Consider the following 21,566-nt stretch of genomic DNA (forward strand, 5'->3'; position numbering starts at 1 on the left):
GAGGCGGGGGGCCAGCTCCCGGGCTTGGCGGTGTGTGAACGTGGAAAGGGTGCCTGCCCACCACGCTGCTGGTGTCAGGAGCAATAGCCCTAAAGTTGCGTCAGGTCTGTGGGGGCTCAGATGACTCCGTCACAGAGTATCTCTTTGTTGTCTAGACATTTAACCCCCCCTTCCACCCGTTTACCAAAAGTGTAGTGTATTCCCTGCATAAATTTGGAAAATACAGACAGATCTGCAGAAGAAAATGTCACTGCGTATTCTAAAGTAAGAGGTTCTCTTCTCGGTCTGTGGCCTTTCTGTGTGAAGAAGGACTGTTTGGACTTGGGGATTGTTGAGCGGTGTCTGCCGTTGCAGGAGTGTGTATCCTTGTCCGCCCCCTTATTCAGTGCATTCGCACGTAGGATGGCTAGTTCAAGACTGCGCTTGTCTTTAACGCTTTTAGTGTCCATCATCGAATTGCCTTCTAGAAAGATCGTCCCGTTTTTAGTTGCACTAGTAATACTCTTTTCCTGCATCTATGGTAAGAAAAAAAGTAATATGTGCATATATTTTCATCTTTCCCAGATTGGTAAGTGAGAACAATATAAGGAGGATATTTTCTAGAATGTCGTTTTATGTTTGTTACAATGACTACCCAAAGGATTTCTGTGTTAATGTGTTTTTCTCAGTACCGGCTTGTCTTTTATCAGCATAGGTTCTGATTATGTTCACAGACAGGGCTGGCCAAGAGGGATCAGGACTCTTCAGGATCTAGAGCCTGGCCAGCGCTGTGCATGAGAAGCCCACGCCCAGACTGTGTGTGGGAGCAGCTGCAGGCTGACCAGGATGGACAAAGCCTGCCATCCAGGCCTGCCAGCTGGTGTTGGCATTCCTGGGTTCAGGCCCCACAGAGGACAGAGCAGAGGCTTTGCAGAGGAGTGAACCTCAGGGTCCTCGAGTACTTGCTCATCATGTGACCTTGAGCCCTGAGGGAGGACCCGAACTGTGAGAGGAGTGGGAGTGGATGGAGCAGGAGGAAACTGGGGAAGGCGCTGATGTCGATAAGAGCCGATGAGCCTCAGGAAGAGGGAGAAAGGGTTAGAGAAGGAACTGCCCAGCACCATTCAGAAAGCAGCTGACGACACACAGTGATAAGGGGAGAGAGGGCCCACACATGAGGAACAAACGAGTCCTGCTTGACCTCAGGAAACCCACAGTTTGTGCACAGAGCCAGCTGTGTGAGTGGGCTGTCAGAGCCCAGAGCTGCCGGGCCATCAGAGCAAGCTGTTCCAGGGTGGGGTGGGCGGGTGGGTGTGGAATCGAGGAGAGAGGGGCAGCTTGTGTAGGCGCATGGACACTGCCTGACGTGTCTAGGGGTGGGGGTTAAGAGGTGGTCTTGTGTGAGCTGGGTTTTAAAGTTTCATTCATTCAGCAGTTACTCGTTGAGCACCTGTTTTGTGCTGGCCAAGCACTCACTCTAGGAGCTGTGTTTTTAGCAGCGAGCACGACAGACCAACATCACCCCTCCTCACCCCGTGAGCTGAGTCCGGACGCACCAGGTGGACATGGCCTGGGTGGTGGGCAGGGTGAGTTCCAGGCAGAGAACTCACTGTTGAGAAGGAACTCTTGAGGAGCTTGGTCTTGGTAGAACTTAGGGCTGAGGCAGGACATGGAGGTGAGGCTCCAGAGGTCTTGGAAGCCAGGTTTGAAAGCATACATCACCTTGAGAGTTGGCTTTTATTCTACAACTAGTGGGGAGCCACCCTTGGGTTGAAAGCTGGGGTGCTGTGAGAGGTGAGGGCAGAGAGAGGCTCCCGGTTAGGAGGAGATGCGGAAAAGAGTTGGAGACTCGGCTGAGACCTGGGGAGAAACGTGAAGTGGAGCAAAGGCACTGGGGTAGACTTTGAATAAATGGAATATAAATGGATTCAATGAATAAACGGGTCTGAGTCAACTGAATCTCATACCACCCACAAATAATTATTATTTATGAAAGATAAAGCAAGGCTTCTGAAAGATAATGTGGGGAAGTATCTTTATGACCTTGAGATTAGCAAATGTTGCTTAAGTAGGACAGAAAGGCTTGGGCCAGGAGGGAAGAGTGTGGAAAATGGGCAGCCTGGAAATCAGAGCCTCTCATCATCAGTCAGCACCACGGAGAGGGGGTGACAGGGCAGCCAGGAGGGGACAGAGGTCCATAGGCTATATAGTTAAGAAGGACTCTTACCCAGAGTAGGGGAAGAACCCCTACAAATCAGCTTAAAAGACTGAAACATCAGTAGAAAGTAGGCAAATGAAGATATCCAGTTGGCTAGTAAGCAGAGGAAGAGGTGCTCAGTCTCATTCATTATAGAGAAATGCAAACTAAAATAACAGTGAAATCTACCACCCCCCCTCAAGTGGCTAAAGTGGAAGGGCTTGATCAGTGTTGGTGAGAGCAGGGAGTACCTGGAGTTCTTTCCTTGACAAGAAGAGTAGGAATGGGCACCCATGTTAGGAAAGCTGTTTGGCAGCATCTGCTAGAGCCAAACCTGTGCTGCCCGTGAGCCGGTGATTTGTTCTTACTCTGTCCAGGAGGCAGTGCAGGGACGCTCGTGGTGGCCTTACCGTAACTGCCAGACCCTGGAAATAACCCAAATGTCCATCCTATACGAGGGAAGCAGTCACTGCTGTCTGCGCGGACAGCAGATGGGTGTGGCCGCAGAAATCAGTGAACTTGGAGTGGCCAAGGCTGTGGACACAGAGTCAAGCTGGAGGAGTCAGACCCAAGACGTGCCTGCATGTTGATCTCGTGTGTACAAGTTCACAAGGATGCACCAGAGGCGTGTTGGGAGGTGTGTGGTGGGCATGGCCCCATTGTGGTCCATATAGGACACTGGGGTTTTCAGTATTTGCATTATGTTTTAAAACATAGGTTTAGAAAAGACAAAAGAATGTCTTTAATTTTATGCTTGGAAAATGGTAAGACAGCTCTTGCCATGACCAATAATACTGATATCAGAAAAGGAGAGAGGTTTGAAGAAAGGTAAAGAATGTTTATGAAGAAATTAGTTTTAAAAAGTCTGTTGTTCACAAACGAGTTTATCCAGAGGGCCCCGAAGTCTACGGGAAGGCACTCAGTGTCTTTCTTGTTAGGGTGCATGAAGTGTCTAGATGCCGAGAATGCTGCTGGGCTCCAGGTGGACTGGCGGAGCCTTGAGCTTGCTTAGGGCTTGTCCCTTGTGGGAGACAGGGCTTGCTCTTTGTCAGGCCGTGGGGCACTGGGGGGGCGGGGGTGGCCGTCAGAGGAAGTCAGCCTGCCACCGTCTAAAGGTATGTGGCTTTTGGGTGAGACCCCTGCGGGCCATTTGTACGCCTCAGCCTCGCCCCCTGTGGAGCACCGCAGTTCGACTCGGGGGGCGTATGTGCTCTGGACAGGGTCCCTGAACTGCATCCCACCAGCCAGCTCTCTGCATCCCTTTGAGGTTGGTCCCTTGTCTGGACAAGAGTCATACCACTTTATCACCTTATGAAAGTTGCTTCTGATCATGTCGTTATTTTCCATACTGATGTTTCATTTAAAGGATCTAAGTAGTTTGTCTCATTTTTCAAAGACTGGGCAATTGAGCATGTGTGGGAGCATTTAATAGCGTTCTCTGGGTCTTCCCGTCTGGTGCCAGGTCCTTCCATGTATGCTCAGGGTGTGTTGAAGAAGTCTTTCTTACAGAAGTTGGTTTCGTCAGCTTGTGCAGCTCCTCCCCTGTCAGCTGATGTGGTATCACTTCTTAGTCCCCATCGTGACTAGGACCACCTGGTGGGTCTCACCAGAGCTGGGGCCCCAGCTGTGAGACACCTCATGACGTCAGTGCCCCCGAAAAGGCAGTCTGAACTGCCAGGTGTGGGCATGAAGGTGCTGTCAATTGTGAGACACTCCTGTTTCAAAGACCCTGAAGTGTAGAGGAAAGCCCACCTTAGAACCGATCACATACAGTAGATACTTCTGAATATCTGACAGTATAATGTTTATTATATCCCCAAGCAACAGGCATCCATTTTTACAAACATAATTACACCTAAAAAATTAATAACAGTTCTCAAATGCCATCAAATATCTACTTAATACTCAGATTTCTGTGTTGATATATCATCTGAACTGTTTTCCAGTGGTCCTCTGAGGTCTTAGCTTCCCACCTTCACACTGTGTGCTCTTTAAACGGAGAAATGACCAGTTTCCAAGCCTAGAGTACGTGCTGACAGTCGGCCTTCTAGCAGGCATCTTTAATAAGCTTTTGAGTACACTGCTGAGATCAAACCCCTGCTGAGCCCATCCACATCATCGGGAGTGTGAGCCGCTGATTGCTTTTGGGCACAGATGGCCCTTCCTCCTGTAGCTGAGCCACTGCCCTTGTCGTTATACCCCTTTCTCTTCCCTGTGGTTGTGCAGAGCGCCCGAGCGCCCTCCTCACCGCCCACACCTGTGCCCCCAGGTCTCCGTGCCGCCCGGTGCCCTGGACTGCTGGGTGTTCCTGAGCTGCCTGGAGGTGCTGCAGAGGATAGAAGGGTGCTGTGACCGGGCACAGATAGACTCAAACATTGCCCACACCGTGGGCTTGTGGAGCTACGCTACGGAGAAGGTAGCTGCAGAGTGCAGAGGGAGCCTGTCTGGGCTGTGCCCCCGCGGTGGGGAGGGGGTTCGCTGTTGGGGAAGTGCTGCACACGCGGTCTCTCCTTGTGGCTCTGGCTGCTTCAGGGGCGTCCAGTAGCAACATGGACGCGGTGGGTCCCTGCCAGTTTCTGACTCCAGTAGACGTCAGACATTTACTGTGCTCGTGCTAAAGGTGGACTTTTGCTCCAGGAATGAGGGTGGTGGAGACAAAGAGGGTGAGCGTGAAGCCCGTGCAGAAATCAGATGAGCACAGTGGTCCCCTGTGGCAGCAGGAAAGCTTGGTGGCAGTGCAGAGTGGGGGCCTTGCAGCTTGGGAATGACCAGAGTCAGAGGCACTCCCGGGATGATCGTGTAGAAGGTTTCAGTTTGGAAGGATCATAGCAAGATGTGTTTTTATATCCAGATAAGAATCTTTTGGGTAGGAAAGCTAAATTTCTTGCATTTAGATGGATGTTAACTTTAAATTTGTAAATTCTTTACTCATTCTTGCAGCAGATTAATTGATATTTGGGGTCTGTCTCAACAGCTGAAGTCCCTGGGCTATCTGTGTGGACTTGTGTCAGAAAAGGGACCTAACTCAGAGGACCTCAATAGGACCGTGGATCTTTTGGCAGGTTTGGGAGCCGAGCGGCCTGAGACAGGTACTTTTTGAAATGTACCCAAAAGCACCGAGAACGTGGGCTGTGCGTGGCATGTATAACTCAGATTCTGGCAATAGAACTGCTCACCATTTGGGACATTACACTCATTATTAGCTGACCAGATTAAGACATGGGATATTTTACCCTTTAATCACATAAAGAGATGTCAGAAATAGTTTAAGAAAGTATAAGGGTTCTTAAAACTGTGTCTGAGTTTCTGGTAGGCGTATATTGAGCTGGTCAGGACTTTGTACAGCCCTCATGAAGTTTAAATGCACCAATCTCCCCCAGTTACAGGTGATTTATTTTTCTGATAATATGGCCAGATAAGTCCTTTTATTGAGTCAATCACTCCTAGGTGATAGAGCACTTTGAAAGGAGCATTGCTGATCCTTTTAGCGTAATGGTGAGTGCGAGTTAGCAGGGCTGGTGCTGACTGAAGCGCACCTAGTGACCTGAGGGGACCCCGCTGGCTTGGATCAGTTCCTCAGGGAGAGTGCGTGACGTGTGTGTTGCTCTGTTTCAACCTGAGACCACTTCACAGCATTCGGAAAGTAATTCAGTTCATCGTAGGATTTGTAATACACGCTTAACAACTTCTAGCCTTAGTTAAAGATAAAAGCATTGTACGAAGTGTTTAGACTATTTCATGAGTATATAAACTGGACAAGAACGCGAGTAGTAGTGTGGTTTCAGCTGACATGGGTATGTTGGTAGTTTCCGCAAGCGTCAGACAAAGTCCTGTACCTGTGACATTTGAGGCTGAACATAAAGTCGTGACTGGATGTAATGAAGATGAATAAGGATTCTTATTTCTTTCTGTTTAAGCCAACACAGCTCAGAGTCCTTATAAGAAACTCAAAGAAGCGTTATCATCAGTAGAAGCTTTTGAAAAGCACTACTTAGTAAGTATTTCAAGTGCTCCCTGTCCACTGGTGGCAGAGGGCCTGTCTCTGAGACTTTGCTACCTTTGTAGCATTTCGGATTGGGAGTGAGCTGGTGTCATGGACCTCCTCCTTGCTGGCCTGTCAAGTTTCCTCAGTTTCCTAGGGAGTTGTGGATGCGCCTGGAGTAGTTGGTGGGTCAGTATCCACAGTGCCATACTTAGGCATAGAAGCATCCTTGGATATTTATTGTTCTCTTCTCCATGGGTTGCTCATTCAGTAGAGCAAAAATTGTAAGAAAAGTTGCTGCTGCTGCTGCTGCTAAGTCACTTCAGTTGTGTCCAACTCTGTGTGACCCCATAGATGGCAGCCCACCAGGCTCCCCCCCGTCCTTGGGATTCTCCAGGCAAGAACACTGGAGGGGGTTGCCATTTCCTTCTCCAATGCATGAAAGTGAAAAGTGAAAGTGAAGGCACTCAGTCGTGTCCGACCTTCAGCGACCCCATGGACTGCAGCCTTCCAGGCTCCTCTATCCATGGGATTTTCCAGACAAGAGTACTGGAGTGGGGTGATTGAGGCTAGTACTGGAGGCTAGTGATTGATTTTCTGTATACAGAGGAACAGTTTGAACCTGAACAGGGCTTATTGTACTTGATTTTAAAGGACTTAAATTTGGGCAGTCTTAGAAAGCAGTGCAGTAGAAGTTCAGTGGACCACCTGCGTTCCCAAGTCACGGTTAATTGAAGAGCATCTGACAGTTGTCTCTGCTACTCAAAGAGTGAAAAAACGCTAAAAATGTTACCTACATGTGGAAAATACACTGGAAAAAATTATTCTATGCCTGCTGAGTTTATGTTTCTTTCTAATTATGCTTCATAGTTTATATACAAGTTGATGACTTTGCATAAATCACTGTTTTGTAAAAACGCAAATAACAGAAAAAGATCCAGAGTAAAAAATTATTATATTAATAAGGAAGTCCTTTGCTTCAGCTTTGGGTAAATGAATGTCAGGTCTGTATAGCATTAAATTTGAAGTACAGAGTTACTCGGTCTTTGCTTTTCCACAGGACTTGTCCCACGCCACCATTGAAATGTTCACGAGTATCGGGAGGATTCGATCTGCTAAGCTTGTTGGAAAGGATCTGGCAGAGTTTTACATGTAATTGATTTTGAACTTTTCTCTGAATTTCAGACATCTCCCATGTGTAGTAAGAGGTTTGTTATGTAGGAGTTAATATGAAGTGTACCTAACTTTGTAGAATGAAAATGTAAACTGTTAACCAAACATCATTTTTCCAGACGATTCCTTCTGAATATCAGAGTTTAGTTTATTAACCATAGTAATTGTTACTGATCTTTGTGTTTCTTTAATTAATTTTGTGAACTGTTACATAAATGTTACACGTATGTAGATAATGTGTGCCCTGTTGTATGCAGTATATGGTGTGTGTGCTACATCGTTTTCCCTGCTTGCTCGTGCGTGTCCCCCGAGGTCAGTGACGTGGGGTACATGCATGTGTCACCTCCACGAGAGAGGGCTGAGCTGTGATGTGCCTGGGAGCCGGAGTGCACAGAGACGGTGAACGTTTCTCGTCTGGCTCCAGCTTCCGAGTTGGATTCCAGAGAAAAGACTCAAAACCTGGTGTATTTCATATGTATTTGGTAAATAACCTATCAAAGAGAAGAACCCTGGCTGGGAATGCAGCTGCTGATTCAAAGCACTGGAAAAGATACAAGTTATGAGGGAAAAGATGGTTGTTTTCTCAAAAGAAATATGTGTTTGAAGTGGTATCTGGATATATACAGTCTGTCATTTTATTAGATGAAACAGGAAAGAATAGTGTATTGTAACTGGTTGAGTAGGCAGGGAACGGGTTAGTAGATCATCTAAGGGAACGTCCTGATGTTTTAGGTGTGGTTGGAGCAGCCAGCAGTCACAGAGCTGAGGTGGGGTCTCTTGAGTCTCCATCTGGTGTCCTGAGGAGTGAGTTATTATTGGTTAGTGGAACAGAGAAGCCATGTCCTCAGATGCTATGAGCTCAGCCCCCTGAGGCTGGCACGGTGGTGGGGTGACGCTGGCCTGCTAATGGGAAACTTGGGTCCTGGTTCTGGTGTCACCGTGGACTAGCCAGCTGGGTGACCCTCGGCCTGCGTCTCTGGGGGCTGAGTGGCTGTGGTCTCCCATCCTTCACTGCAATGTACAAATCATTGGCTGGAGATACTAACTGAAGAAGTATGGAAGGTTCTGGAGCCTTTAAATGACAGGATGAGAGAGAGGACCAGAAAAGTCTAGAAAAACTGGCATATGTAATTCGATAGGCTTGAAATTTGAGAATTTGGGAACTCTTACTGTTTCAGAGTAAGGTCCTGAGGACTAAGATGTTTTCCCAAGATGCCAGGAGAGCAGATGCTTGTTCATTATTGGCCTTTATCCTGCAAGATCAGCAGTCCCAAGCCCTCTGGGAAAGGCCAGGGCATCCGTGTTGTCACTGAAGCTCAGGCAAGCTTCACTAATCGTATTTTAAACTTTGGTTTGTTCTGAATATCTTGGGCCTGGGAAGATGTGTTTTTATGTGATATGTGTTGCTATTTGAATCCTTCATAGTTCTCTGTAAATCTTTGAAACCTGCTCAGAGCATTGGCCTGCATTTTGGAGTTGGCCCAAGCTCCCATTGGTTGGTTCATGGAAACCATTCTGTTTTGGTCTGTCTTCAGGAGCTAGGGTGGCTCCAAGCCCAGGTTTCTAGCTTCCTTCATACCTGCTTCTGTGCCGGTAGGCAGATCCTTCCCCTTCCTTCATGCTTGGCGGCCTCACAGCAGCTTGAAGTCATAAGTGATGCCCTTACACTCTTATCCAGAGACTGAACTCTGAAGGCCCTTCAGCTAGTGTAGGATGCTGGACAAACAGCGTGTGTGGGGTTACCAGCCTGGCACATTTCCCGGGTCTGGTTATGTGTTCCTGATTTTGTGTTCTTTCTCACCTCGAGGGCTGGGTGGGGGGCAGTGGTCAGAAGAGGACTCTGGATGGCACCAGTGTCGTGGTGTCGCCGAGATCACCAAGGGTAGGGAGCAAGCTATGAAAGGTCTGAGTTTGTTGATTATCGTGACCCATTATGAAAGCTTCTGTTTGTTGATTTGCAAGGAGGAAGAAGTCTCCTCAGAAGGCAGAGATGTACCTTCAAGGAGCCTTGAAAAATTACCTGGCTGAGGGCTGGGCGCTGCCAATCACACACACAAGGAAGCAGCTCGCCGAATGTCAGAAGCACCTTGGACAGATTGAGAAGTATCCTTTAAGTTGAGTACACTCACGGAATAGGAGCATTGCTGTCTGTCTGTACAGCAGCAGTGCCCACAGTTGCAAGTCCATAGGTGCCTGGTAATTAGGAGAGGGAAGCCTGCCTTGACGTGCACCCCTGTTGGGTAGAGGCTGGTCAGGGGTCTGCCTGCCTGACTTCTGTGCCAGTCCTGAGGGCCCTCGAGGAAGGGGTGTGCCTGCCGGCTGCACCCCCGGGACTGGGGGCTGTGTGTGCGGTGCCCCACCACGCGGCTCTCTCCGGCCCCTTGACTCTGTACCCAGCTACCTTCAGACCAGCAGCCTCCTGGCCAGCGACCAGCACCTGACCACAGACGAGCGGGAGTACTTCTGCAGAGAGATCCTCAGCTTCGCCAGCCAGCAGACGAACAGCCCGGGTGAGACTCATTGCTGAAAATTTGTTACAGGAACATCCCTGGTGGTCCAGTGGTTAAGACTTCACCTTCCAGTGTAGGGGCTTTGGGTTCAGTCTTGATATGGGAAGTAAGATCTCACATGGCACTCGGCCATAAAACCCAAACCTTTAAACAGAAGCAGTGTTGTAACAAATTCAATAAAGGCTTAAAAAAACTTTATTGTGAAAAATGTCAAATACCCTAGAAAAGCAAAAAGAATAACACTGTGTATAATAGGTGACGCATACTGACCGCCTAGAGTCCGCAGTTGCTAACGTTTTGCTGTGCAGCACCCATGTGTGTCCATCTTCCTACTTGTTTCTTTTTGCTGAACTTCAGAGCCACTCCAGACGACAAGGGCCACTCCACCTTGGGACAGTGTCGCGTCTTCTGAAAGCAAGAGTGGTCCCCTAAACTCCCTGCCCGCAGAAGGACGGTGTTCTGGCTCGGGCTTCCACTTAGCCCTCTTCAGGTCTCCCTCATTGTTTCAAACAGTGTTTTTACGATTATTTTATATTAAAAATCACTGGCCTGTACTAGTCCAATCAGGGGTCACATACTGCATTTGATTGTTACATCTCAATTCTCCTTTACCATCTTCCCATCTTTTTTTTCCCAAACACTGACCTTTTAAACTATAAGTTTCACTGAGATAGAATTCACATATCATGTCATGCCCCACTGGCATTGTGTAGCCTAGTGGTTTTTACTCTAGTCACAGGTATGTGCAGCCATCACCACCATGAAGTTTAGAACACTTTTTCCCTCAAAAGCAGCCCGCCCCGTACTCATTTCCTCCCAACCTTCTCCCACCCCCACCTTCTCTCACACCCCCTACCCCGCCAAGTTCCTGGGAGTCGCTAGCCTGCCTTCCGTCTCTGAGGATATGTGTTATGGGTATTTCACGTAAGTGGAACCACACAGTGTGTGGGTTTGTGACCAGCTTATTTCACACAGCACACGATGAGGATCCGCCTGTGTTGCCACGTGTGTCAGCACTTCATTCCCTTTCGTGGCCGAATAACATTCCATTGGGTGGATGGACCACACTCAGCCCCTCAGCAGTTGTGGGTTGAAAGACACTGGCTTTTCAAAGTTGAGCCAGGTGTCTCACAGACCATCTCACCTTCTGAAGTTTGTTGTTTGCTTGTGGGCGTGTCCAACAGGACGGTAGATCGGAAAGACTTTGCTTCTGAGTGTCTTAGCAAATATACTTTATATACATCGCTGTGTGGTAAGTTTAGGTTTATGGTAATATCCAGCTTCTGACATTCAGTTTGTCAAGATGAGGGTTTATTTTAAACAGTCACTGTCTCCGTCAGTGTGTCTCGGCGGCCGTGACAAGATGCCGCAGACCGAGTGAGTGGCTTCTGGAGGCTGACCACCGAGGGCCCACGCCCCTCTCGGCTGGCTCCTGACGAGGCCTCCTCTCTCCCTGACTTTTCCTCTCATGACCGGGGGTGCAGGAGGAGAGACGAGACAGGAGAGAGACGGACAGATTCAGAGACAGACGGAGCTCTCTGGTGCATCCTCCTGTACGGGCGTGACCATCCCTGACCTCACCCAACCCTAACTAACTTCCCCCGGGAGCCACTTCCAGTCACCATCACCCTGCGGGGGTCACATGCTGTCCACAGCCGGTGCTGACTGCTGGGAAGTCGGTGTGTCCAGAGGTTTGGGCCTCCGGTTGATGTGGTCCTTGACTGCTGGGCGCCCCTCACACACAGCCATCTGGAGGGGTTCTCAGGGCCAGCGTGGCCTTGGTCTGCGTGTTAGTTTCTTCAGGGTGCCCATACTGGCATCACAGGGCTGTGTGCCACGTCTCCAGTGTGTGAGACCGTGGACTTCCACTTTTCCACCGTTCCGTGGCCTCTCCGTGAAGAAGCTCTGCTGTGCTTGTCCCTGTTTTCTTGTGGTTTTATACCGTCAATCTCAGCCCAGCCTTCAGTTACTGGGTGTTTATGAACCCCTCCTGGTCAGTCCAGCGGCCTGGTGGGTTCTCTTGACGCACAGTGCTGGCGGAGGGTGCAGTGGATTTGCCCCTTTGGTGCCCGAGGGCTGGGACTCACTGCCCTCCCGACTCCCCGCATCCTTGGCTGAGCTCCCAGGGTGGCACACACCTGGACTTACTTATTTCCAGATGTAGGGGGGAAACTCCGGCATCTTCACTAGAGAACTTCTTGTGTGGGTTGGGAGGGTGGTGGACTTCCTGAAACAGCTCTAGGACTTGGACTTACAAATCTCATTTTGAAATTGAGGAGTTAGTTGACCTGTACTTACCTGTATTTACCTGTATTTGCCAAAATGGGAGTGAGAAACCTTAAATTTCTTCAGGTTTTATGATTTCCAGGAGGTACCTGGGCATGTGCTCCTGTTCTGCTTTTTACAAAGTAACTACTTTTGACAGAGTAACTCCTTTTGGTGTGTGAAGGTGGCGTGGGGTCGGAAGGGTCTAAACTGTCTCTGTGCCCCTTCACTGCTTCCGGCCGACGTGACTCTGAGCCTCAGACAGTGTGACTGGGGAGTGAAACGTGTACTGTGCGTCCACAGGTCACAGGGTCGCCCTCCCCATGCACTCCTTCGCACAGCTGCGTGATCTCCGCTTCACCCCTGCCAACGCTGTGGTCCACGTGGGTGGCGTCCTGTCTGTGGAGATAACTGTGTGCAGTCAGATGCCCGTGCCCATCCACGTGGAGCAGATTGCCATCCACGTCCACTTCAGCATCGATAAGAACAATTACCGGAAGACTGCCGAGTGGCTCACCAAGCACAAGACAGCCAACGGGGTTATTAACTTCCCGGCGGAGGCCTCACCCTTTCCCACATCCCAGAGCAGCCTCCCTGCGCTGGAGCTGTACGAGATGTTTGAGAGGAGTCCTTCCGACAACTCCTTGAACACCACAGGGATCATTTGCAAGAACGTCCACATGCTCCTGCGGAGGCAGGAGAGCGGCACGTCTCTGGAGGCATCCTCGGGCCTGGCTCTGGAGGACGGGGCCCATGTGCTGAGGTGTGCCGGCGTGACCCTGCAGCCGGGGCCCAACACCATCGTGTTCAAGACGCAGGTATGTGCCGAGCAGGAGCTGGCTTTAGGGCGGTCAGAACGGTGGCGCTTGCAAGCACCATCTGGAGAAGCTGAGAGTCCAGTGGTGGCCTCTGCACCATTAGCCTCCCTCTGGTTTATCCTTACAGAAAAATAGATTGGTGTTTTGAAAAAAATCTTCTATACTTGCATAGTTGTAAGGCAGTCGATGAGTTGTGCATAAAGTTCTTAACGTAGATAATTATTTGTGTTCTCACTGGATTTGGACTTTTTCCCTTTATATTAAAATGCATCCTCATTTGTTGAAATGGATGTCAGAACAGTCTCTTCCGTCCGCTCGATACAACTCTCCCCCCACCCCCCCAGTCAGCGCAGCGCATTCTGTTGGTGCCTCTGAGCCTGCACAGAGGCTAGGTTGGTGGAAAGTACCGCTGTTTGCCATATGTGTTTTCAGTCTAGTCCTGGAGCAAGTCTTAAATTTCATGCTCCGTGTCTCCATTGACTACCTTTTCCAGAAGAGAATGCCACAGATAAAGCTTGTTAAATTGAGAAAGCACTGTTAGAAGCATCAAGTCAAACTTAACCATCAGTTACTCACCTAGACCTCAACTAGGAGATTCTGAGGGATCTTTTGAAGAGCCCGAATGTAGATGTGTTAGCACAGGGCGGCAGGATGAAGAGGGTGAGAATAGCGGTCCCTTCGGAGGTTATGGCTCAGCTTGCCCTTGAGAAGCTCGTCGTCACAAGTGGGGATGACTATGCCAACGCTTGTCTCACCCGTAGGCCAGGGAGCCGGGAACGTACACGCTGCGGCAGTTGTGCACCTCGCTGGGCCCAGTATGGTTTGTACTTCCTCACATCTACCCGCTGGTGCAGTACGACGTGTATTCACAGGAGCCGCAGCTGCTTGTGGAACCGCTGGCCGGTGAGGGGGCCTGGGGTGGGCGGGGCGCTGTGCAGATGTCTAAGGGCCTGGGGTGGGTGGGGCCCGCAGCGGGCAAGGCGCTGTGCAGGTGTCTGGGCTGTGCTTTGCTCCTTTACTGGAGGGAGGCACTCAGGAGGAGGCTTTCTCCTCCATCACATTCCAGCCCTCTGCGACCGTGTCCTCTCTAGGTGACACTGTTGGGAGCATCGTGGAGATTTTGCCTGGGTACTGTGGCTCTTTTGTTCATCTGAATATTTGCTTCTCTGTAATTGCTGCTTTCATGTTTACTAAACAGTCTGTATCTGAAAATATGAAAAATAAGAGAAAAGTTGGCTAAATCAGCTGATGTCTGCTGCAGAGAATTTAATCAGTAAATATTACAGTTTCCTGCTTAGCATTCCAAAGGCTAAATGCTAGATTTAGTTATGATCTATACTGTGATCAAAAGTCTTTTCCACTGAAAGTGTTGATTAACCTTGACCCCTGGCATGGCATTTGAGAATTCAGTGCTGCTGTCCTTTTTGTTAAGTTCTCAAATTAGGAGGACTTGGTATAAATGAATTATTGAAGATGACATAGCACTTTAGTAAAACACTAACGATTAAGTGTCTCAGGTAATGGCTGGGAGCAGTGTATTTATTTGCTCATTTCTTCCATTTGTGGAAAAAAATCAAGGAAACCTTTTTTGCTGTTTAATCTCTCCAAACTCCCTATTTTTATGCTTTGAAACTACTCCCTTGACTTCCTGGAAAGGCCCTCAGGTGTGGAGCACAGAGTCTCACAAATGATTCTTCATCAGGGAACCTTTTGTGAGAGGCTGGGCCGTGTGGCTGGGAGGTGCTGGCTTGCGCCTCCACCCTCCTCCAGGCCCCGACTCCCTCACCGCCTCTCCCCACCCCCACGCCGCCCCCCCACCCCCACCCCCGGTTCTTGTCAGCTGTTCCTCCTCCTTGTGTCTCGTCTCGCTTCTTCCTTCGGCCTTCCCTGGAGCTGATTCTCAGAAACCTCAGCCCATTCCCTCCCCTCCATTTCCATCCAGGAGAAAAGGTAGCTGTGTCTTCTGCCCAGCTGCTTCTGAACCAAAGATCTGGAAGAGCCCTGACCTGAAAAAGCCAGAGGAAAATCTGAATAGCCGCAGCACATGCGATTTCATTAGTTTTTTTCTTTAGTGTCGTTATTATCTGATTCTCTCTTAGTAACTGACAAGCAGGTACATTTTGAGACCCTCATAGACATGGTTGCCACCATGACCCCTAGCTTTCTGAACCGAGGTGGTGATGAGGTTCCCCCAGGCGCACAGATTCTCTTATTCCAAGCGAGGGTCCCTCAGCTCTGCAGTCTGTGTAATTGAGATGAGAAGTGAGGGTGGGACAGGTGGACACTGAGTGAATGGATGGAGTATTTAGAGTGAACAGATCTTTTCTAGAAGAGAAAACACACTCTTCTAACTTACAGTAGGCCTTCCATTGGTCCTCTTGGTTGATAGCAATGCTAATTGCCATCTTTTTCCCTTTAGATAGCCTTTTGGCTGGTATTCCTCAGAAGGTCAAGTTCACTGTCACTACTGGCCATTATACAGTAAAAAATGGGGACAGCCTCCAGCTCAGCAACATAGACGCAATGCTTATCCTGTGTCCTGAGGAGAACAGAGCCGTGATCTACTCTAACGCAAGAGGTAAAGGGTACTCATGGGCGAAGGCAGGCCTTTGGCCTTGGTGCGCACCATAAGGCTCTAAGGCTCTGTCATCCGCGCATCCTCGGGCGGCATCCAAGGACCTGTCTCCTTGCAGCTCTCTCCTGGCAGTGTTCCGCCTGTGGGTGGACAGTAACCCTGCCCCTAGACGTGGCGTGACATTTGAGGGGATAGACATAGAACTGTGCCGTGCCTTGCAGCCAGGCGGTGTGGGCCTTGCTACAAGTCTGTGATGCAGCATTATCGCCTGGCTCGTGCTCCCTGGCGATGCTTTGGTGGCCTCTAGCCTCCTTCCACCCCCTTCAACTTTCCTCTGCAAAAGCAAAAGCAAATCAACCTTTGAAGGCACTGGTTGGAAGCCCTAAAAAAATCCCACCTCCTGCAGTCCCCAGCCTTGAGGTTGGAGCCGGAAGGATTCAGCACTCTTCCTGAGTGGGGGCTGGTCTGATTGGTGGGATGGGGTGGGGCCACATCACGCTGGGACACAGGCCCTCTCGGCTGGGCTGTGAGGGAGGGTCTCTTTTTTGTCTTCAGACTGAGCACAGTGACCGTTCTCTGAGCCCAGCTCTACCAGACAGCTTTCACGCAATGCTGCTTTGTCTCGGGATTCTGTCCCTGATTTTCCTGTCTCTCTTCCTCTGAAATCCTTCCTGATTATACCCTTGCACATGTGCACACGCAGCAGGAGCTGGGCTGGAGCTTCACTACGGGACTGTCTATCTACAAGAGGAGAAAGGAGCAAGGAAATGGAGGCACTGTGTTAAAGGTGACTTTTTCTCTTTCCTAGAAAAGGTTTCTGACGCGCTGCTCCGGGTTCAGTCATCTGACAAGGTCACAAGCATCAGTCTGCCAGCTGCACCCACATACCACCTGATTGAATTTGAGCTGGAAGTTCTCTCTTTACCTTCGGCTCCAGCAGCAGGAGGGGAGAGCACCCTGCTGGGGGTGACAGAGCCCCACGGGAAGCATAAGGACAAGCAGAAGACTGGCCACAGCATGGCTACCACGGACCACAAAGTAAGGAGGGACTGGAGCTGTGCAGCCTGTGGGGGCAGCTTCTGCCTGTCCTCCTAGATTTGAAGACGGCACATTCAAAATGATTTCTGTTGAGAGGGCAGATTTCCAAGTTCCTAACACCACAGGTTCTGGTTGGGTTTAACATTTATATCTGTGAATCAGCCTTCCTTAGATAAGGGGTACATCTTTCAAAGACAGACAGACAGGCTGTTAACTTTTCTGTCCCACCTGGAGGAAGGACGGTTCACTGTAAGAAATACAGGTTTTGTTTAGAGGGCAGCAGTTTGCCCCTGTGGCCCCTTTGCCCTGGTGATTAGGCTAGATGGAGTTCTGTGTCTTGGTGTGCTTCACTTTTTGTTCCCCGAAACATCACATCGTACTTAGCAAGGAAGACATGCTATCATTTTATCCTTTGAGATGGGTATTTATTGATTGTTATTTGAGAGATTCATAACTTTAGTCCTAAGTCCACAGTCCATCAGCTCACAGAACCTGCACTAGCATCATGCTTACTCTGATTTTGTCCATGTCTCATAACACAGATATCCATTCTGAGGGCTTTTGAACAACCCAAGGGTTGAAGTGTGTACTTGTGTTCCCACGGGACTCTTTCTGGCATACTTTTAAAAGCTGCTGCCTGAGGGTCTAGCTTCCAAACAGCCTGAATGTAGTTGCTGAGATCCTCCCATTTGGGACAGTGACAGGTCTTGGTGCATCCTCAGCTTCTGGAGCCATTGAAAGTATAATAGGCAGCTTGGGCAAGCACAGAGACAACCAAGAGCTGGGGCGAAGCAGACCGTTTGTCTCCTGCGTGAGGCCTCCGTCAGGACTGGGAGAGGTGGTTGCTTCATCCGCTGTGTAGACACGGACACAGAGCCAGGCAAAACAGAGGGGCGGAGGAGTGTGTTCCAGAACGACAGAGCAAGGTACCGCCTCCGCAGAAACCTTAGTGAGACAGAGATCAGTGATTCATCTGATAAACAGTTCAAAGTGGGGTCTGAAAGATGCTCATCGGACTGGGAGAAAAATGGACGAAAACAGCAAGAACTTTAATAGAAAGAGAGAGACATAAGAAAGTACCAAATAAAAGCCAAATAAGAGCTGAAGGGTGCAATAGATGAACTGAAGAATACACTAGAGGGGTTCAGCAACAGACTAGATGCCAGAAAGGAGGGCACAATATATTAAAATGCTGGGGGGAAAAACTTCCAACTAAGAATTTGTGGCAAAGTTGTTATTCAGAATTGAAGGAAAGATAGAAAGTAAAAATTAAAGGAGTTTATCACCACTAAACTGGCCATTTAAGAAATGTTAAAGAGATTTCTTTAAGATGAAAAGATACTGCTAATTATAGTAACAGAAACACAATGAAAAGGTAATGGATTTGATAAAGGTAATGGATTCAGTTCAGTTCAGTTCAGTTCAGTCGCTCAGTCGTGTCCGACTCTTTGCGACCCCATGAATCGCAGCACACCAGGCCTCCCTGTCCATCACCATCTCCTGGAGTTCACTCAGACTCACATCCATCAAGTCCATGATGCCATCCAGCCATCTCATCCTGGGTTGTCCCCTTCTCCTCCTGTCCCCAATCCCTCCCAGCATCAGAGTCTTTTCCAGTGAGTCAACTCTTCACATGAGGTGGCCAAAGTACTGGAGATGGATTACTCACTTATAAAGCTAGTATGGAAGGGTTTTTTAAAAAGTGAAAATAGCTATGATTACAATTATTAGTTAAGAGGAATGGATACACAAGATAAAACGATGTAAAATATGATTATCTCAAAGGCAAAAATTGGAGGAGGTAGTTAAAATGTTGAGTTTTAGAATGAGATCAAACTTAAGTTGTTAATCAACTTAAAATAGACTACTATAAATATAATTTGTTATATATAAGCATCATGATAATCACAGAGCAAAAACCTATAGTAAGTGTACAAGAGATAAAGGAATAGAAACATACCACTAAAGAAAGGCAACAAACCACAAAGGAAGCAAGCAAGAGAAGAAGGTGGGAACAAAGACGAACTTTAAAAACAGCCAGAAAAGAATTAACAGAATGACAGTAAGCATACACCTGTCACTAATTACTTTAAATGTAAGTGGACTAAGTTCTCCACTTAGAAGACAAAGTAGCTGTATGAATTAGAAAGCCAAGATCTGGGACTTCCCTGGTGGTTCAGTGGCAAGGACTCTGCGCTCCCCGTGCTGATTATGATAATGGCCCGGGGTTTGATCCCTGGTCAGGGAACTGGATCCCACGCGCCACAACTAAGAGTTCCTGCACTGCAAATAAAAATCCCACGTAACTGCAACGAAGACCTCGCACAGCCAAATGAACAATAAATAAATAAAAATAAATAGACCCATCTTTAACTTGCCTACAAGAGACTCACTTTAGATGTAAGCACACACAAACTGAGAGTAAAGGCATGGAAAAGGCTATTTCATGCAAATGAAAAGGAGTAGCTACACTTATATCAGACCAAGTAGACTTTAAGACTTAATAAAAGACAAGGCAGGGTGTTAGGTAATGATAAAGGGGTCAGTCCATTAAGAAGATATCATATGTAAGTATTTATGCACCAAACATAGGAGCACCTAAAATATAAAGCAAATATTATCATATTTAAATACAGAAATAGCAATATAGTAATAGTACGGGGCTTTGATACTCCACTTATATAAATGGACAGATCCCTCAGACGAAAAATGAATAACGACACATTGGCCTTAAGCGTGTTAGACTGGATGGATTTAACACGACATTTACAGAACATACCATCAAGAAACAACAAAATACACATTCTTCTGAATTACACATGAAATATTTTCCAAGATAGAGTATATTGGGCTGCAACACAAGTCTTAGTAAACTTAATTGGATGGAAATCATAGCAAGCATCTTTTCTAGCCACAGTGGTATAAAACGAAATTAATTACGTGAAGACAACTGCAAAATGCACACATATCTAGAGATTAAACAACGTGCTGTTGAACAGTGGGTCAAAGAAGAAACCAAAAGAGAAATAAAAACTTACTTTGAGACAAATGCACATGGAAATGTAACATAGCGGAATTTCTGGGATGCATTGTAAGCAGTCCTGAGAGGGAAAGTCGTAGCAATACATGCTTTCCTCAAGAAATAAAGTCTCAAACAACCTTAGACCTTAGGGAACTAGGAAAAGAAGAGCAAAGCCCAGATTTAACAGAAGGAAGGAAATTACAGATGCTCATAGGAGAAACAGATGAAATAGAAACTGAAAAGACAGTAGAAAAGATCAGTGAAACTAAGAGCTGGTTCTTTGACAAGATAAAAGTGACCAACCCTTAGCCAGACTCACCAGGAACAAAAGAGAGAACTCAAAATCAGAAAGGAGAGAGATGTTAGAGCTGACCTCACAGAAATACAGTGTCTTAAGAGGCGACTATGAATGCAGAGTTCCAAAGAATAGCAGGGTGAGATAAGAAAGCCTTCTTCGTGATCAGTGCAAAGAAATAGACTAGAGAGATCTCTTCAAGAAAATTAGAGATACTAAGGGAACATTTCATGCCAAGATGGGCACAATAAAGGACAGAAGCGTAAGATATTAAGAGGTGGCAAGAATACACAGAAGGACTGTACAAAAAAGGTCTTCATGACCCAGATAACCACTCAGATGATGTGATCACTCACCTAGAGCCAGACATCTGGAGCACAAAGTCAAGTGGATCTTAGGAAGCATCACTATGAGCAAAGCTAGTGGAGGTGATGGAATTCCAGTTGAGCTATTTCAAATCCTGAAAGATGATGGTGTAAAAGTGCTGCACTCAATATGCTCGCAAATTTGGAAAACTCAGCAGTGGCCACAGGGCTGGAAAAGGTCAGTTTTCTTTCCAATTCCAAAGGAAGACAGTGCCAAAGAATGTTCAAACAGTATACTGCAGAGTTACACTCATCTCACACACTAGCGAAGTAATGCTCAAAATTCTCCAAGCCAGGCTTCAACAGTACGTGAACTAAGAATTTCTAGATGTTCAAACTGGATTTAGAAAAGGCAGAGGAACCAGAGATCAGATTGCCAACATCTGTTGGATCATACAACCTACCAAGACTGAATCATGATGAAATAGAAAATCTGAATGGACTGGTTACTAAAAAGGAAATTGGATCAGAAAGCAGAAAACCCCCAACAAAAGTCCAAGACCAGATGGCGTCACTGGTGGTTCTACTAAACATTCAAGTACCAGTCCTCTCAACCTCTTCCCAGAAATAGAAGAGGAGGGAACTCTTCCAAACTCATTTTATCAGGCCAGCATTACCCAGATACCAAAACCAGATAAGGACACCGCAAGAAAAGAAAATTACAGACCAATATCTCTGATGAACATAGGTACAAAAATCCTGCACCAAATACTAGCAAACCAAATTCAGCATGTATGATGCACCATGATCAAATGGGATCATATGATCTTGTTGATAGATACAGAAAAGGCCTATCAAAATTCAACATCCATTTATAATAAAATTATCAACCAAGTCAGAATAGAGGGAATGCACCTCAGCATAATAAAGGCCGTATATGATGGGCCCACAGCCAATATCGTACTCAATGGTGAAAAGCTGAAAGCTCTTCTTCTGAGATCAGGAAAAAGACAAGGACACTCACCGCTTTTACTTAATATCGTATTGGAAATCTTAGAACAACTAGGCAAGAAAAATAAAAGTCATCCCTGTTGGAAAGGAAGAAATAAAACTATTTGAAGATGACATGATATTATATATATTGAAAAATCTAAAGATTCCAACAAAAAACTATTGTTTGCTTAGTCTCAGTCGTGTCCAACTCTTTGTGACCCCATAGACTGTAGCCCGCCAGGCTTCTCTGTCCATGGGGATTCTCCAAGCAAGAATACTGAAGTGGGTTGCCATGCCCTCCTTCAGGGGATCTTCCCAACCCAGGGATCAAACCCAGGTCTCCGGCATTGCGGGTGGATTCTTTACCAGCTGAGCTACCAGGAAGCACCTTTTTATATATAGAAAAACCTAAAG

General features: G+C 47.6%; 1 protein-coding gene across 3 annotated transcripts in view; it reads left to right on the forward strand.

The window, feature by feature from the left end:
• TRAPPC10 (trafficking protein particle complex subunit 10) overlaps nt 1-21,566 on the forward strand; it is a 78,362-nt gene that overhangs the window by 43,192 nt on the left and 13,604 nt on the right. For all 3 annotated transcript variants that reach the window (XM_069566392.1, XM_069566399.1, XM_069566406.1), the window contains 10 exons: nt 4,446-4,592; nt 5,151-5,265; nt 6,094-6,170; nt 7,219-7,310; nt 9,294-9,434; nt 9,729-9,841; nt 12,410-12,924; nt 13,686-13,827; nt 15,344-15,502; nt 16,308-16,537. In XM_069566392.1, the coding sequence (XP_069422493.1) occupies nt 4,446-4,592; nt 5,151-5,265; nt 6,094-6,170; nt 7,219-7,310; nt 9,294-9,434; nt 9,729-9,841; nt 12,410-12,924; nt 13,686-13,827; nt 15,344-15,502; nt 16,308-16,537 (1,731 nt within the window). The remainder of the gene's footprint in view (nt 1-4,445; nt 4,593-5,150; nt 5,266-6,093; nt 6,171-7,218; nt 7,311-9,293; nt 9,435-9,728; nt 9,842-12,409; nt 12,925-13,685; nt 13,828-15,343; nt 15,503-16,307; nt 16,538-21,566) is intronic.

Source organism: Ovis canadensis, chromosome 1 (genome assembly GCF_042477335.2).
Source record: "Ovis canadensis isolate MfBH-ARS-UI-01 breed Bighorn chromosome 1, ARS-UI_OviCan_v2, whole genome shotgun sequence".
Classification (NCBI taxonomy): domain Eukaryota; kingdom Metazoa; phylum Chordata; class Mammalia; order Artiodactyla; family Bovidae; genus Ovis; species Ovis canadensis.